At 30.7% G+C, this 17,554-nt stretch overlaps 2 protein-coding genes across 3 annotated transcripts; one reads left to right on the top strand and one right to left on the bottom strand.

Annotated features, from left to right (window-relative positions):
- Nucleotides 1-1,544: 1,544 nt before the first annotated feature.
- LOC108487111 (uncharacterized) lies at nucleotides 1,545-5,324 on the top strand. Of its 2 annotated transcripts, XM_017791351.2 has the most exons (9): nucleotides 1,545-1,863; nucleotides 1,950-2,012; nucleotides 2,154-2,220; nucleotides 2,380-2,480; nucleotides 2,951-2,995; nucleotides 3,078-3,374; nucleotides 3,458-3,560; nucleotides 3,698-3,750; nucleotides 4,915-5,324. In XM_017791351.2, exons 1-8 carry the CDS (start codon nucleotides 1,732-1,734, stop codon nucleotides 3,721-3,723), a joined length of 834 nt encoding a protein of 277 aa, XP_017646840.1. In that variant the 5' UTR covers nucleotides 1,545-1,731; the 3' UTR covers nucleotides 3,724-3,750; nucleotides 4,915-5,324. The 2 variants fall into 2 exon arrangements, with proteins under 2 accessions (XP_017646840.1, XP_017646839.1); XM_017791350.2 differs by lacking the exon at nucleotides 3,698-3,750 and having other exon boundaries at nucleotides 1,558-1,863.
- Nucleotides 5,325-6,290: 966 nt separating this feature from the next.
- LOC128282435 (protein RALF-like 32) lies at nucleotides 6,291-7,044 on the bottom strand. The gene has a single exon (XM_053020633.1). It carries the CDS (start codon nucleotides 6,780-6,782, stop codon nucleotides 6,444-6,446), a length of 339 nt encoding a protein of 112 aa, XP_052876593.1. The 5' UTR covers nucleotides 6,783-7,044; the 3' UTR covers nucleotides 6,291-6,443.
- Nucleotides 7,045-17,554: the final 10,510 nt, after the last annotated feature.

Consider the following 17,554-nt stretch of genomic DNA (forward strand, 5'->3'; position numbering starts at 1 on the left):
AAAAAGACATGTGATAAATTTTAAGATTACTTGTGGAATAAAAATATACGCTACTAATGTATCAAATATTATCATTTTATATAATTTGATCTTTCATATCATTTGCTTTTCTTTCCCCATTTTTTTATATTATCAAGTTTTATAATATCAAAGTTTTAGATATGAGATTAATTATGAAACAAAAATTCCATTAAAATTATACTTATTTCATTGAAAACATCTTTTGAAAATGATTTAAAAAACTACCAAATAGTGAAAATACCAATTTTTTAAAAATAAATATATTTTTCAAAAATCATTTTTCGTAAATTTTTTACATCAAACAAATAAACCCTTAAAAAATATTAAACATAAAAGGACATAAATAATAGGGATATGAAAGCAAATTATTAATATATTACAATTTATATAAATTATATATAATCTATAATAATATATAAAAGCATCAGCTTCAAATTTATAAATAGCGAACTAAATCCATGTCATTGGTAATTTTAAAAATAACTATTTAATCATAATTATATTTATAATAAAAATTTAAATTAATTATCAAACTAGTAATTAATTTTATTTCTATTAAATTAAATGTCCATTAATTTTATTGATAGTACTATTTGAATTATTATATTTTTAATTAGTTGTGATTTATATTTCATTATTTTTTGTCTATATAAATGTAACTAGGACTAGAAGCTGCCAACAATGAAGGGGAAAGGATGGAGAAATTGGTTAAATTACAGGTACCTCCATCCCATGTGATAGTTACAATCAGAATGTAAAAGTTTAAAATGATGAGATTAAGTGGCCTTTTTCTCAAACAGATAACCATAATCTTTAGAGCAGTATCAAATTGATTAGTCGAATGGAGAACAAGTTAGGAGTATCAATTTAAAATAAAGGGTTAGATTAATTGATTATAAATGTGACAAATCAATTGAACTTGAACTAAGTTAAAAAAATTAATTCAATCAATTCGTTTAATATATATTTTAATATATATAATATTTTAATAATTTAATCAATTGAAATGGAAAAATTAGTCAAATCGATTGAACTAGAGTAGTCCTAGGTATTATATAAAAAATTTATTTTGGTAAATGTACAATAAAGACCCTTGTACTAAGAGTCAAATTGCATTTTACTCCATTTATTAAAAAAATGGACAAATTAGTCCATGTACATTAGATTAAAGAGTATACTGATCTTTTTGTTAAATATGTCATCAATTTTTATTAGTAAAATGCAGTCTTTATACATCGGAATGAGGTATACATAACACGCCACATATAACTGTTTGGTGATTTCATTAGTAATGCCAATTTTTACAGTAAAAATAGATGAAATTTTAATAGAAAAAATTAATTTGTATTTTGATATAATATACATAGACTAATTTATACATTTTTAAAGTAAAAGAAAAAAATATAATATAACACTTTTACCTTATTTATCTTATTTATTTGGTACATAAATTGTAAATATATTTGTTAGAGATGTAAATCATCAATTATAAATATATATTTGAAAATACAAAATCTGTTCTATAATTCGTACAACTTACCACCATAATCAAAGTATTGAAATAGCATAGATTGCAGTGTGATGGGCTATAGTCCAATATTGAGGAACTGTACCATGGTAACCAGCGCACTAAATAGAGTAAAGAAGGTTTCGTCTACGGAGTTCGGCCCTCGTTGGTCTGCAACTTCTGTAGTCACTAGCGGGTAACAAATGGCAACCAACACAAGTTTTCAACTGTTTTCATCATCTAACGATAAACCCAATTTGGGTTTAGGGTTCTTGGAGTCCTCGGAGCCGCAGCTGCCACCTCCTCCTCCCCCTGTCGAAGTCCTCTCCTCAGAGGTACCAAATTCTAAGCTTTTTTTGTCTTCGATTTTTGAGTAAACGCTTTTATTTTATATTATTGGTTGGTTTTGAATTTGAAGTAGGTTTCTTCTTCTGTGAAATACACTGTGGAGCCTGTCAACTTGGATGGCCTTACTTTACTCAAGGTGAACCTTTTAACTTCTGTTTATTGAATGAACTTGTTTTGTGGTAGCTTTTAGGAATAATCAAGATTCCATAAAATTGATCAAAGCTCTCTTGTATGATTGATATTATTTATGCTAAACTATAATTTTGCCATCCTTTAGGGAAGAGTGAGTACTAAAGAGGTTCTTGGGTTGCCTAACTCGGATTTAGTCCCTGGAATATATGAAGGTGTGTAATGATCTTTCTTCCTTTCACCTTGTATTAGATTTCATTTTTAGTTTTCGCATTTGAGTTTCCTGCTCATGATGAATGCATTTTTAGGTTTCTTCCAAATGATGAAAACTTGGTAATGTGTGTGTGTGTGTTTTTCTTGTTTTTTGAGTGTAGGGGGACTTAAGCTATGGGAAGGTTCATTAGACCTTGTTAAAGCTCTGCGCTCTGAGATTCAAAATGGATGTCTATCATTTGAGGGAAAACGAGTGTTAGAGGTGGGCTCTGAGATTCAACCCTTGTTGACACACTAATTTGCTCGATTGGTCAACATGTATTACTAAGGCTGCTAGTTGACACCCACATCGATGTTCAGTGAAAAATTTCTTTTTATATGGAAACTTTTTGCATAAATCAATCATAAGATAAGATTAAGGACCATCATTCTGGGCTCTCAATGGTTGTGCTTATGTATTACTAGAATGTCCTATTAATTTTTGTAGTACATTATTGGCAGACTGTTATTTCTAATATAACTGGTATTTTGCTTAGGTTTCTCGTTTGGTTCTTATCAGCCAGAGTAATTTTACCAGTGAAGAAATTGCTATTATCCCTCCAACAGATTTGACTTGTAAAAATAATGCCTTAAACTATTGAATCTGTAAACATATATTTAGATAGATGTCACTAATATCTTGGCTTGTCTTTTCTTGCAACTGCTTGCTGAGTTTCTTTTAATTGTTTTCAGCTTGGATGTGGTCACGGACTTCCTGGGATATTTGCATGTCTCGAGGTAAACTCATTCATGCTTGATTACACCATGTTGTGACTGAGAGGATTTGTTAAAATGTCATTATCATTTTTTTCCCTTTCAGAGTGCAGCTGAGGTGCATTTTCAGGACTTCAATGCTGAGGTCCTACGGTGTCTCACTATCCCAAATGTAAATGCAAATCTCTTGGAGAAGGCTAAACCTGAAACTGTATCAGAAGTGCGCTTCTTTGCTGGTGACTGGGGTGCGATTCATCAGTTACTTCCTCATGCACGTGAAAGTGAAATAAACTTGACTTCTAGCTCAGAACATGGCCAAGCTTCTGCTTACGATGTTATTTTAATGGCTGAGACGATTTACTCAATCTCAGCGCAAAGGAATCTCTATGGACTTATAAAGAAGGTGTTTCTTTATTGAGTAATTCAGCCTCTTCTGTTAGTTGTAAATTCATAGATTCCTCACTTCTAAGCATTGTCAATTTACAGTGCATGAACCAGCCAAATGGAGTTGTATACTTGGCTGGAAAGAAGCATTATTTTGGTGTAGGAGGGGGAACACGACAATTTCTTTCCATGCTTGAGAAAGAAGGTAACCTGATCCTTTATAGACGTGATTATGTCAGTGGAACTAGAATATATTCTCTTCCGATAGAGTAAATTTAAAAAATGCAAATGTGAGTTAGGACTCAGTAGATATTCATGAGGTTTTCCTTTCTCCTTATGCAGTTCACAACACTGTTGTAAAAGCCTGACTGGACTAGCCAGTTAAATGGGAACAGGTGGTCCATCCAGTCTGGAATCTTTTGAACTGGCTAAGAACTGCTTGAACCATAAAAGCACTACTGAAAGCTGGAAAAAACAAAACAAAAAAGGGGAAATCTGTTTTAAACTTATTTTAAAGTTTTTTTTTTAAATGGAAAAAAATTATTCTATGTGGTGAGATCTGGACATTTAACCCCTTGAGTGTATTATGTTAAAATCTGTACCATTTAGTAAAAATAAATGTCATTATTAAATATTTTTTTATTTTTAATACTTATTTAGTATTAAAATTACTTATTTATTATTTAATTATTTTTTAATATCATCAACTGGTTGAGCCAGAAATTGGAGGCCTCACTGGTTTGACCTCTGGCCTAGTTTTTAGATAATTGCTTTATAGGTGGTTAGAATGTTTTGCAAAGAGCTTTCCTCCTATGAAATGTATGATTAAAGAGATATAGATTCTAGGGTATCAAAGAAGCCATTTTAGCTCAAGGGAAATTGTTCTCAAGTCTGCATTGTGATTCATCAGAATGAATCTTTTGAGTGTCATTGTTTCAAGGAATAGTTTGGTAATTTTGTACTTTACTGTAATGGACTTATTTTCCTGTAGTTCTTTGAGAACTCATGGTTGAGTGATTCATTAGTTTCTCCTTTTGTTCTTAGTTCTTCATTGTTGGAATATCTGGAGTTTCCCTTTACAGTGAAGGAACATCACCAAAATAAATTGAAAAACTTTTAAGTTAATTATCTTGTAGCCTTAATCATATTATATGCTGTATTGTTCTTCGTGTTCTTGGTGGAGTCTTGGAGAGATTCTTAACACTCGGTAAACCAGGAGACTAATCGGCTGGGATAACTTCTTGAACAATCATATTCTTTTGTTAGCTAGTCGATTTAAGCAAACTTTTCCCTGTCAAAACTTCATCAGTTCCAAGTTTTATTCCTTGTAACCTTTAAGCCCTTTAACGCAGTCATAGACCCTATATCCCCAAAAATTTTTTGAAGGCTATTTACTCATATGCATGTCTATTTTCCAAAAAGTCTGTTCAGTTTCAGTGTAACATATTTTCATGGAGGATACGCATGAAGTGTTGCATTTCATTAATTTTCCCGAGGCTGTCCATGTATAAGATATGGACTGCTAGATGCTGATTAAGTGATTCTTTTTGATCCTACAGGTGTTATGGCTGCAACTCTTGTTACTGAAGTTGCCGATGGTTCCTCTAATGTACGCGAGGTATGGAAGCTTTCGTATAAGTAGATCCACAATTTTGGTTCATTGGGATATTTACTATGCTACAATTCTGAGTATGATTGATTTTCAGGAAATGTTATTCTACATATGTGAACGATATATATGATTATTATATTTCATGAATATTCCCAGTAGTCATGTTTAATAGTCTTTTTATTCTCTATCATAGTCCAGAAATTTATCATTGGAACTAAAAATGAACAACTCCCTATCTAAAACTTTGTATTCTTTTGCATTAGACTTAGCTAAGAGCTCGGTGGTATGTTGGAACATCTATTTTCTCTTTTTAGTTAAAAGAGTTTTCATATATTTAAAAGTTTATATATTGTCATATATGTTTGGATGTGTGTTTAACATAAATATCGAATATATATATATAATTGAAAGATCACAAAAAATGTAATAGTAAATGGAAGATCATGGTAACATAATAGTAACAGATATTGACCATTAAAATTCTTTGAGACGGCAATATGTAGGCCACCCGTAAGACAAGGTGTATAACAGTGACAAAAAAACCGAAAGTGAAAGATTGAGAGGAACTGAATCATTTTAAAAGTCTTACAATTTCAGTGCGTGCTGGCTGTTTTTCACTTCTTTAAATATTGACCAACAAGTTAGTATGGGAGTGTTGGTATGTATATATATTTAAAAGATAAGCATTTTATAACTTTTAACTCGTGCTTATCTCACACCCGCATATTACTATATGGTATCACTTCAATAATTAACTCAAGGAAAAGATTAGTTATGTTATGTTTTGGTTGGTGGTTTGAATTTTTGTGTGTATTCTCCATTATTAATATTTTATATTTTTCATGAGATTACGGATATATATCTATTCTATTAAGGAGCTCACTCTGTGAATTCATATGGTTTTTCATGAAATTGGAAAACAAAATCCTAAAAGAGGACAATAGGGCAATTCTAACTACTTAACAGACGACGCTTTGAAGATTTTTTTTCGAAAAAATTAGTTTCCCTCAATAAAATCTAAATAGATAAAATCATGTAAATTAAAAAGTTGGAGATTCAAACTTATGCTTCGTTGAGAGAATGGATGCAAGGTGATACCTTTAGGTTCTCATTATGGCTTTGGGCACGATTTTGCTGTGTAAACCATTGTGGCTCTCAATATTATTGTGTAAACCACCCCATTATAACTCTCGATATGGTCGTGAACCCTTAAATTCTCGGTCCTGTCGTGTGAGCCACCCTCATCGAGATAATGCTCTAGCAGTTAGCTTGCTTTGTTAAGCTTATATTAGCAAAGACAAAGATATAGATAACATTGAATAATTTAAGAAGGATGATAATTGATTAACGAGTTAATTAACAATTATAACGATTAAAGAATACTGTAAAAACATGGTATACTTGGAATGTAAATGAATATTAGTTGAACAAGAAAATTTCATATTTTTCGTTGTAATGGGTGTGACCGGCTTCGGATCATGAATCAGACCTACAACGATAGTACTTGGAACATCCTCGGTTGTAAGGGTTGGATGGTTCTGGGAGGCAGCCGCCACTTTTACTATAAGCTTCACCCCCAGCACCACCGCGGCAGACTGGTTGATCTCTTTTAAGTGCGCCGGGAGATATATACCTTTTCTGTTCTAGAAACCTGCGGCTTATTTCTGACTCCATTAGCATCTCGTTTGCTTCATTGCACACTCTGATAGATCCATTGCAGTGCATGAGCACATCATTAACGGTTGAGGACTCAATTTGGCTAAAACAACTTAAGGTGAAGAAGAACAGAAGGAAGAAGAAATGGAGAGATTTCATAATGTTGGATTTGTATGCTTTGGTTTGACATTGAAAATTGAAGTAGTTGAGAACTTTATAGAACTTTAAAACAACATTTTCTTTTCTCGGAAAGTGGCACTAGTGGAAGCTCCATTACGGACGAATAAGCTCAGGACCGCACTTCACCTAACCCCAATCATGCCCTTTTTTCTTTAGACGCATATGATCTCATAATTAAAAACAATGAAGTTTTTAGGGTGAGGTTTGATCGGAATAATAAAATTTTCATCTCCGTTAGATATGGCCTCGAGTCTCATAGGTCTCGATTTATTAAGTTGTTTCACCATTTTTTTTTTTTTTTGTACTTTGGAGGATGAACTTGGTAAAAGGGCCCAAAAAATGTTACACAAAGTATGACATAACACATAATATTTAAATTTACAAATAATTATAGATATATTAAAGATTTATGTTTTCCTTTTTCATGTTGAGATGGGACGATGATATTTGTCGCATAGGCCAAAATTTTTAATCCATGACTAATTATTAGACTTGGTGAGTATAATCCATATTGAGTAGGTGACACTTATTAATTAGATCTTAATTTAGATGTAAAATTAGTATTTTTTAATAAAGTAATAAATATTATTTTATGGGTGTTTATTTATTTTTATATAAATAAAAAACAACGTATATACATTATGGAAGTTATGAAATTTGAGCCCAAAATATTATAATTTTCACTACTTTAATCTTACCATTTTAACTAAAATTATATTTTATTTTTATATCAATTTTTTAATAATTTTGTTACATAAAAATTTTACCAACATTATGGGCTTGTCATAAGTAATAATAGTTAAAGTACGTCGTCATTATTTTAAAATTAACCATAATATAAATATCTGAAGATGTCAAAATCAATGAATTATTAATGTATTAAATGATAACCTATGTAATAGGCCCAATTTGCCTGACTTGCTAGAAAATAAAATTTTTTAAAATCCAAGTTTTTGTTACAAGCCCAAAAAAATAAATGAAGCCCAAAATTAACCCTAACCCAAATACAAGCTCAATGGCCCAAAGTGATTAAACATTTTCAGTAAAACAAAACCCTAGAGGCTTCCCCCGCGTTGTTTCTCCTCGGCCACGTTGCCCACTCCTTGTCTCGAGGCGCCTCATCCCGAGGTCCTTCTGCAAGCTTGCACTGAAATGGAAAAAAATTCCTTCTGCGCCTTCGTCAATGCCTGCAAACAAGCAAAATAGGGGAAAGCAGAAACGAAGCAAATATACAGTAAAAACAGTAGCAAACTTTTTGTATTCGGCTAAAAAGCATTAAAGAAATCAAAAAAAGAAATTGCAAAAGGTGATTTGCTTTATTTTACCTGTTATCTATTTTTATTTTTATCATTTAAAAAAAAGAAGGGCAAAAGATATAATAAAAATTAAAACTTACCGACTTGTTTCGAATTCCATCGCCGCGAGTGAGGGTGAGGACGCCGTCCCCGATGATGGACGGCTTTTTTTCGGTGTGACAAGAGAGAAGTCGAAGGGTTTCTTTCAGATTTTACCATTTTTGGCAGAGTTGTGATGAAAACCATCTCCAGATCCAGGCTCCAGTAGCCAAAACGTTCAAAATGGGGGTCTTATGGTGCTTTCCGGCCACCAGAGACGGGCGGAGCCTATCGTCGACGACAGTGGCCATCGTGGAATCCACCCCCCTTTGGCCAGATTCTGGAGAACAAGAGAGAGTTGAGAGATTTCTTTTGTTTTTTTTTTTTTTAGAAGAATGTTAAAATGAAAAAAAATCTGAAAAATTTAATTTAAATAGTGATACAAAACGGTGTTGTTTTGGCTTAGTGCCTATTGACACTAAACGGCGTCGTTTTGGTGTGAAAAGGATCGACCCGACCCGTTCCAGTTAAGGTCTGCGCGTTTTTGACCAGATGGTCTATTTGTTTTGTGGGTCCTTCCGCATTTTTTAATTTTTTAATCCAATTTTTTCTTATTTTTAATTTATACCCTAGAATTTTATTTTAGTTTTGATTTGGTCCTCTTGGAACGGTACGTTTCGGAGGGCGGGGAATATGTCCCCATTTGGTCCCTCCATGTTATTCGCGCTTTTCAATATGGTCCTCTATTTTATTTTATTCTGATTTATGCCTTTAAATTCCATTTAAGTTCTCAATCTAGTCCCTTTTTATGTTTATTCATCTATTTTATTATAATTTAAACTCTAAATTTTATTTCAATTTCAATTTAATCCTTTATTCACTTAATTTCAAGTTTTTATTTTTTATATGCATATTGTTCTGTTTTATTTTATATATTTATTTTTACATTCATTTATTTATTTAGTTCTTTACTCTTCTTGTATTTAGAATTTATATGATTATTTATTCCTTTATTTACACATTTTATTATTATTATTGTTATGTTTTTATCTTGTCTTTTCTATTTTATTATTTTTCACATTTTAAAAAATCTAAACTTAACATTATGTATATCTATTTTACTTACTTATTTATTTATTATTCTATACGCTTTGTATACATATTAAAGTTTGTAAAGTTAATATTTTCTTTATAAATACTTGTTGATTCGTGTATTTTCTTACTACTAATATTTACTTATTTATCCTTTCGTTCATCATTTGTTTCCTCTTTTTATATATATGGTTTCATTGTTCCATTCATTTTTAAACATTTTTATGTTATGTTTGTTTATTTTTATATCATGCATTTCGTTTTATTGCTTTACTTATCTATCGAGAGTTATTTACTAATATTGTATTCATCTTCGTAATTATATCATTGTCATTATAATATTTTATCGTATATTGTATATCATTTTAAATATTACATTAATTTTCACCCAAATTCATAAAAAAAGAAAATTTTCAAAAAATAGGCAATGTTTCATATTTGAAAGATTTGAGAAAATCGTACCCTAACTTACGAGGTTTCGATTTTCTCATTGAACTCGAATAACCGAATATCCTTTCAAAAATTAAAGTACATAAGATTTCAAATAAAAAATAGAGGCAAACTTATTCTCAAAGGTTCAAAATGCCGTGTCCTAACTTACGAGATGTGATATTTTGTTATCTCGAGACGAGAGGGCCTTTAACGTTTAATTCAAGCAATTTGTAAGCAAAATTAACATTAATGCAAAGAGGGATCGTATTTTTAAATTATTTTCAAGTTTTCAACTTTTGACACTAAGACACGAATCAATCAATTAGGTACTAATTTTGGGCGTTACGAGGGTGCTAACTCTTCCTTGTGCGTAACCGACTTTCGAACTCATTTTTTTGAACTTCGTAAACCAAAAATCGTTGTTTTAATAAATCAAACATTTTATTAAAATGATCAAATTATGAGGTAATCCAATCACATCTCATAAAAAGGATTGGTGGCGACTCCCATTTTCATTTTCGTTTTTAAAAATAAAAAGTCAATTTCAAAAAAATGGTTTTGACAACCTACACGCAAAAAATAATAGAAATACAATATAAATATAAATGTGTGTTTAAATATTATATTTATATATCTCAATAAAATTCTAATAAATTAAATAGTTTGGTTAAGTTGAATCTATTTAAAAGTAGATTCTATCCAAGTTTAATGATTTCATCCTTAAAAATAATACAAGTATAAAACAGCTGATGAATATTAAACTTGAATATATGAAATAACACAAACCCAAAATATATATATTTAAAAATTAATTAAAAGTCTAAACCACTCATAATATTATAACTAAATATCTTAATGAACTTAAAAACATTATATTTAAAATCAATTTATTCTAAATATAATAAAATTATGCCCAAAATAACCTTTTAAATCATGGCAAGCATTGTCAAAATTTGATGGCTTCAGTTTTCAAATCGGCTCTCTATTTTATTCTATAACAAGAGAAAAAATGAAATAAACTTAGGAGTTAAAGAGTAAGTTTTCCATGAACTCTAATTACACAAAGTATTTCTTAATTTCATAAATTATTATAATTTTTATAATATTTTGTGTAAGTGTTTAATTGTTGTAATATTTTGTGTAATTACACACGCAACAAATTCAATTACACAAATTATTATAAATTTCATAATGTTTTTTATCACTAATTACACAAAAATTTATCCAATTATATAAATTATTACAATATTTTTTAATTGCACTTAACATTATTTAATCATACAAATTAATATAAATCTTATAATATTTAATTACATAAGATATTACTTACTTTTGCAAATTATTACAATTTTTATAATGTTTTATGTAGCATTGAAGCTAATGGAAAACTCATTGTAAGGAGTGTGAGAGCAGGAAAGAAGTGACATAAGAAGAGAATGCATTTTACTAGTAATGAATAAATATCTAATATTTGTGAGCTAACATGTAAAATTGATATAATTTTAAACATAAAATAATGATAAAATACGTGTAAATTTTTTGATACAATGTTGAGGGAATGGACGGGTCATACAGTTTAAACTTGTGTCAGATGAGTATTTGATAAGAGTTTTTACCATTATTTTATTCAAGTCAAGACGTCAATGTGATCTTTTAATAATGATAAAATATATTAATGTATAAAAACTTCTTAATAGCTTATGTAATTTTAAAATTTTAATGCTGAAATATATAAGGGTAAAATACAGGAATAGATACCCAACTATTCAATTCATTCTATTTTGGTTACCCAACAATTACGTTTTTCGATTTAGTCACTTTACTTTTTAAAACTAAATATTTTAGAGACTCTTGTCGTTAACTTAATAACAAAAGTCTTGCATGGATTTTTTTATTGGTCTAATAAAATATATTTTAAAAATATTGAAAATATTTTTATATTTTGTAATTACTTTTTTCATCAATCATGTTTATTTTCTCATCAACCAAACAAGTGAAAAACTCATAAATTAAAGTTATTTTTTGATTGAATCTCTTTCGATTTAGCTTTTTTTTTCTTTTCCTACATAATTAATCTCAAATGCTTAATAAAAACCTAAAAAAAGAGAGCTCAAAATTAACAAATTTATAAACTCAAAAAAAAGTTGGTTTACAACACCAACTCCAGGAGTCTTACTCTTTGCTACAAAGATATTACCAAAAGATAAAAGTACAATCGTTTGATAATTTAATTATAATAAAGTCGAAAAATGAAAATATAATTACAAATTATGCTAAAAAGCTTTTCATATTTCACATACACGACAGCTGCAACTTCGATTGGAATGTAAACAACACAAACTCTATCCCTTAGTACGCAGTTTAGCCTTTCTATTTGTAACTCTATAATATTAGTTTATTGTTTATTTTCTTTGATATGTACCCGGAGAAAAGAAAAGAAAAGTATCATAATGTTATGAAAATCTTATTGAGTGTATATACATCAAGATCAAAATAAATTTTGATGTACTTTAAATTCTAATAGTGATTAAAATTAGATTTCTACTTCATTTATACTTCTTATGCCTATAAATAGACACTTTAGAGAAGCTTTATAAATATCCCGATTGATTAATAAAAATACGCTCTCTCTTTTTCTCTCTCATTTTCTTTATTCTTTACTCTCTGTCTTTTATTTTATAACACGTTATGTAATGACTTGAAATTTATGGGTATCGGAAATCGAGTTTCTGGTTTATTATTTTAGAAAATTGAGTTTGTAAATATTTGTTAGAAATATTTACGAACGTTAGTTGAGTGATTAATTAGATTTTGACTAGGTGAATTAGCTTGAATTAAGGTTAATTTAGTGTAAAGACTAGATTGAATATAGTCTAAAAGTTTAATTATAGACTAAAAAAATTGAAGGGACTAAATTAATAAATAATCCATAAAAGGGAATGGTGACAAATGTATGAAAAATATTATTCCATGTGTATGTATAATATACATATATTATATATTTAGTAATTGAGAAATTAATATAATAATATATTAATATAATATAATAATAAAATAAAGCATATAATAAAACATAAAAGAAATAAAGAAACAAAATTGAAAAAGAGAAACAGAAAGTGCGAACGAAAATTGGGTGAAAAAGAAAAGGGAAAAGAAAAACGGGAAAATTAGGGATTTGAAGCTTCAAGCTTAATTTGGCAAGTCAATTAAATCCCTTTCTTTATATTTTTGATGTTTTTGGAGTACTAGAGACAAATATTACTTGATGTAAGTGGAAATTTTAAAAGTTAATAGATTTTTATATATGAGTTTTGTTGAAAAAATTGTTGAATTAGGGATTTAATTGAATAAATTTCTAGTTGGAATTGATTAAGGGATTAAATTGTAAAAGAAGCTATAAGTTTTATGTTTGAGGGACTAAATTGAAAGAAATTTGAGATTAGGGTTTTACGATGAATATTCAATGTTTAAGGAGAATATGATAGGAAATTGAATAGAAAAGAAGTATGAATTGAGTGATAAAAGTAAATGTGTTAATTAATATTAAATTGAAAATTTAGATTTGAATTAAATAGAAATTCAATTATTTATTGTGAATTATTGTTGTATTAATAGTATAAATTGTTTAATTTCTGTAGCTAACGTAGTATTGGAGACATCGACAAAGAAAGGAAAAGAGAAAGTTAACGAGGAGTAATCCGAAAAATTATGGTTTGTATTTCTATAAACCGAACTTAAAAATTATTATTGCATTTATTACATATATATGGTAAGTAATATAGAGGTAAGTAATGCTATTATTGTATTGAATCGAATTGAGTTGTGAATATTTGAATTGCAATGTATATTGACTGTTATCTGAAAATTTAAGTGAAATAAGTACCCTATTAACAGTGTCGGGTTAGGTTGGATATAATTAGCATGCCATAGGATTGGAAGTGTACAGGGATACTTCGACCTTGAGTCGATGAGGCACTAATAGTGTCCTACCGTTACTTCGACTTTGTGTCAATGAAACACTTTGTGTGTCGTACTGTTACTGATACTTCGGTTTAATCCGATGAGGTACTATGTACTGTACTATTACTGTTTTCTTCGGCAATGCCGATGAGGCACAATGTGCCGTACTAGTGTGTTGGTTGGATCCGTCTATCTATCAAGGTCTGAGTTATGTTAATAGGGGTAAATTACCATGCTAGACTATTGAATGACTGTGCTACTGTACTAAAATTTGATTGTTATTGATTGATATATAATTGAACTGAATGTTTTATTGAGAAAGAACTTTGAATTTAATTAGTGCTATTAGATTTGAAATTAGTAGCTTAAATGCATTTTATGTTAATAGTTGTTGAAGTATTGGTTAATAGAAATACCACTGAGTGATTACTTAGCGTACAGTTATTTCTGTGTGCAGGTTAGGTACGAAAGCAACTAATAACTCAGCATCCAAGATAAGCCCGAACTCAAATACTTGGTAATGTATCTTATTTTGAGAAATGGCATGTACCTAGGTTGTCTTTTGAGGTTATTTTGAGTTTGAATGTTATTAGTGTAAGAATGATAAAGGTTTATATATATATGAAGACCTATGCCATATAATATGGTCTTTTCATAGTTTAATTTGAATTGATTTTGAATGATACCAAAGTATATTGTCTGGAGGTTTTATGTTAAACACTTACTAATACACTCGAGTTAGACTGTAATATTGATGATTTTAATGTGAAATGGATGTATGTAATCATGTTTTGGATTGGTTGAAAGATTGAATTTTAATTTGCTTGTTATTGAAGTTTGCACGGTTGGTAAACTTGGACTATAAGGTTCACTTTGAGTCCACACGGCCTGACACACGGGCGTGTGATTAGACCGTGTGAGACACATGACCCTTACACAGGCATATGAGCAGGCCTTGTGTCCCCTGCATCTAAAATGTAGTAAGAAAAATGCTCAAGTATGGCCACACAGGCAAAGACACGGGCGTGTGTCTCAACCGTGTGAAGTACACAGCCACAGTACATAGACATGTGCATGGTCGTGTAAAAACAGCAAGTACATGAGCGTGTGTCTTGGCCGTGTAAATCTAGTTTGCTCTAGAGTTATAAGTCAGAGAAGTTCACGGGTAAAGGACAAGGGAGTGTCCTAGCCGTGTGAGTCATATGGGGTGACAATACGGGCGTGTCTCTAAACCACACGGACGTGTGGTATTGTTTATTAATAGAAATTCTGAAACTTTTACGAAGAAAGTTTATAAGCTTCTGATTGAATTCTGATTTGATTTTAACATCTTCTATGGGCCTTGAATATTCATAAAAGGGGTCAATAAGATATATTACTGAATTATACAATGTTTAATTTTATTGATTTGTGTTATAAACCGTAGTGACCGGTAATGCTCCGTAATCCTATTCCGATGTCAAAAAAAGGTTAGGGGCTGTTACATTTAGTGGTATCAGAGCTATTCAGGTTTAGTCGATTCTAGGATCAAATTGAGTATAGAAATGAGTCTAGAGGTACATACCATTATTAAGTTAAATTTGAGTCGGGATTGGATGCTAATATATATATATTGAATTATTGTTAATTCTATTTTATAGTTAAAGATGTTTGGTGAAAATATTGAAGAAACTGATCAAGAAATGTATAGTGAAGAGGATGAACCATATGATATGAATGAATTAGAATCTGCAACACCCAGTGTAAACCCGATAGGTAATCAACCGCCAAATGTTGAAATGAGTGATACTAGAGAAAGAGATAATACAGAAATACTCTGAGTGATAGCTGATGCTCTTCAAAGAGCAGTAGGAACTATACCTACTATAACTCCTACCCCTCCAACTCGACGAGCTCCGATTAAAGTGTATACCGAATTTCTGGGATCAAAGGGAGTTGACTCGTCTGCAGCTGAAAATTGGATAGAAACTACAAAGAGAATCCTGAAGCAACTTGAATGTACCCCACAGGAAAGTTTATTGTATGCCATTTCTTTATTATAAGGAGAAGCATATGTATGGTGGGAATCGATAACTCAACATGTACAGGAGGAACAAATAAGTTGGGAATTCTTTCTAAGAGAGTTTCAAAAGAAATATTTGGGAGAATTATATATGTAAGACAGAAAACAAGAGTTCTTGATGCTAAAACAAGGTGAGATGTCCGTAGCGGATTATGAATAGGAATTTTTGAGATTGAGTAGATATACAACTGAATTTGTACCGAATGAAACTGATAAATGCAAATAGTTTTTACGAGGACTGCGTGATGAATTACGATTACAGTTGGTGTCTCTACGGATTACTGAATTTGTAGATTTAATTGAAAGAGCCAAAATGGTTGAACAGGTGTTGGGATTAGACAAAAATCCTGAAATTTCTCGTTCACTTGGGAAGCGTCTTGGAACTACAAGCTCTAATCCAAAACCTAAGAGATCAAAGGAATTTCGAAACAGTGGAAGATTTGGTTTTAGATCAGATAGAAGTGACATAAATCGTGGTAGACAGATGACAGTTTCCACTAGTAGCATCAGAGGGCCATCTAGGAATATTGAAATTCCAAAATGTCAACATTGTGGGAATAAATATCGAGGTGAGTGCTGAAGATTAATTGGAGGTTGTTTCCGATGTGAATCCATTGATCATTTTGTAAAAGACTGTCCAGAGATTGATAAAGCAGCACTAACGTTATCACAAAGATCTAAATCTGTTTCTAGAGGTCGAGGGTCAGGAAGAGGTGGTTCAGTCAGTAGAGGAGGTGTTAGAAGAACAAGTGAAGTTGCCACTCAACAATCGAAAGCTAGAGCTCCAGCTTGAGTATATGTTGTAAGAACTCGAGAAGAAGGAGATGTACACGATGTGGTGATAGGTATATTTTTATTACATTCAGAACCCGTTTATGCTTTAATAGATCTGGGATCGTCACATTCTTATGTTAATACAAAACTAGTTGAGAAGGGAAAATTAAAACCTAAACTGTCTAGAGTAACAGTGGAGGTGTCTAGTCCTCTATGTCGAAGAAGTCCATTAATGATTCAAGATATAATTTTTCTTGTTGATTTATTAATTATGCCATTTGACGACTTTGACATTATACTGGGTATGGACTGGCTATCAGAACATGGAGTAATTTTGGACTGTTATAAAAATAAGTTTACTGTTCAGAATGAAAACGGAGATCAGATTTAAGTAAATGGTATTCGAACCAGTGAATCAGTTCGTAATATCTCAGCAATCAAAGCTAGTAAGCTTCTTTATCATGGTTGTGTTGCTTTCTTAGCATATGTTATAAATTTGGATTCGGTGGAAAGTAAATGTAGTAAAATCTGAACTGTATGCGAATTTCCTAAATGTAGTAAAATCTGAACTGTATGTGAATTTCCTGATGTATTCCCTAAAGAATTACCTGGATTACCTCCTGACCGGGAAGTTGAATATGTGATTGAAGTATACCTGGGTACAGATCTAGTGTCAATACCTCCATATCTATGTCACCAACTGAGTTGAAGAAGTTAAAGGTACAGCTGCAAGATTTATTGGATCAAGGTTTTATACGACCTAGTACATCACAGTGGGGAGCTCCAGTGTTTTTTGTTAAGAAAAAAAGATGGTTCGATGTGGTTATGTATTGATTGTCAATAGTTGAACAGGGTGACCATTAAGAATAAATACCTGTTATCTCGCATTGATGATTTATTTGATCAATTAAACGGAGCTTCTGTATTTTCAAACATTGATTTAAGATCAGGCTATTATCAGTTAAAGGTGAAAGAAAGTGACGTACCAAAAACAAGGTTTCGAACACGGTATGGACATTATGAATTCTTAGTGATGCCATTTGGATTAAAAAATACCCTAGCTACTTTTATGGATCTTATGAACCGGAATTTTTAGC

Source organism: Gossypium arboreum, chromosome 10, assembly GCF_025698485.1.
Source record: "Gossypium arboreum isolate Shixiya-1 chromosome 10, ASM2569848v2, whole genome shotgun sequence".
Taxonomy (NCBI): Eukaryota; Viridiplantae; Streptophyta; class Magnoliopsida; order Malvales; family Malvaceae; genus Gossypium; species Gossypium arboreum.

What these genes read in the sequence shown, in the direction of transcription:
- LOC108487111 (XM_017791350.2), top strand. Translation starts at nt 1,732, where the DNA reads ATGGCAACCAACACAAGTTTTCAACTGTTTTCATCATCTAACGATAAA. An exon ending in AGGGAAAACGAGTGTTAGAG is followed by an intron (nt 2,481 to 2,950) that starts GTGGGCTCTGAG and finishes AATTGTTTTCAG; the next exon opens with CTTGGATGTGGTCACGGACT. An exon ending in TTCCATGCTTGAGAAAGAAG is followed by an intron (nt 3,561 to 4,914) that starts GTAACCTGATCC and finishes TTGATCCTACAG; the next exon opens with GTGTTATGGCTGCAACTCTT.
- LOC128282435 (XM_053020633.1), bottom strand. Translation starts at nt 6,782, where the DNA reads ATGAAATCTCTCCATTTCTTCTTCCTTCTGTTCTTCTTCACCTTAAGT.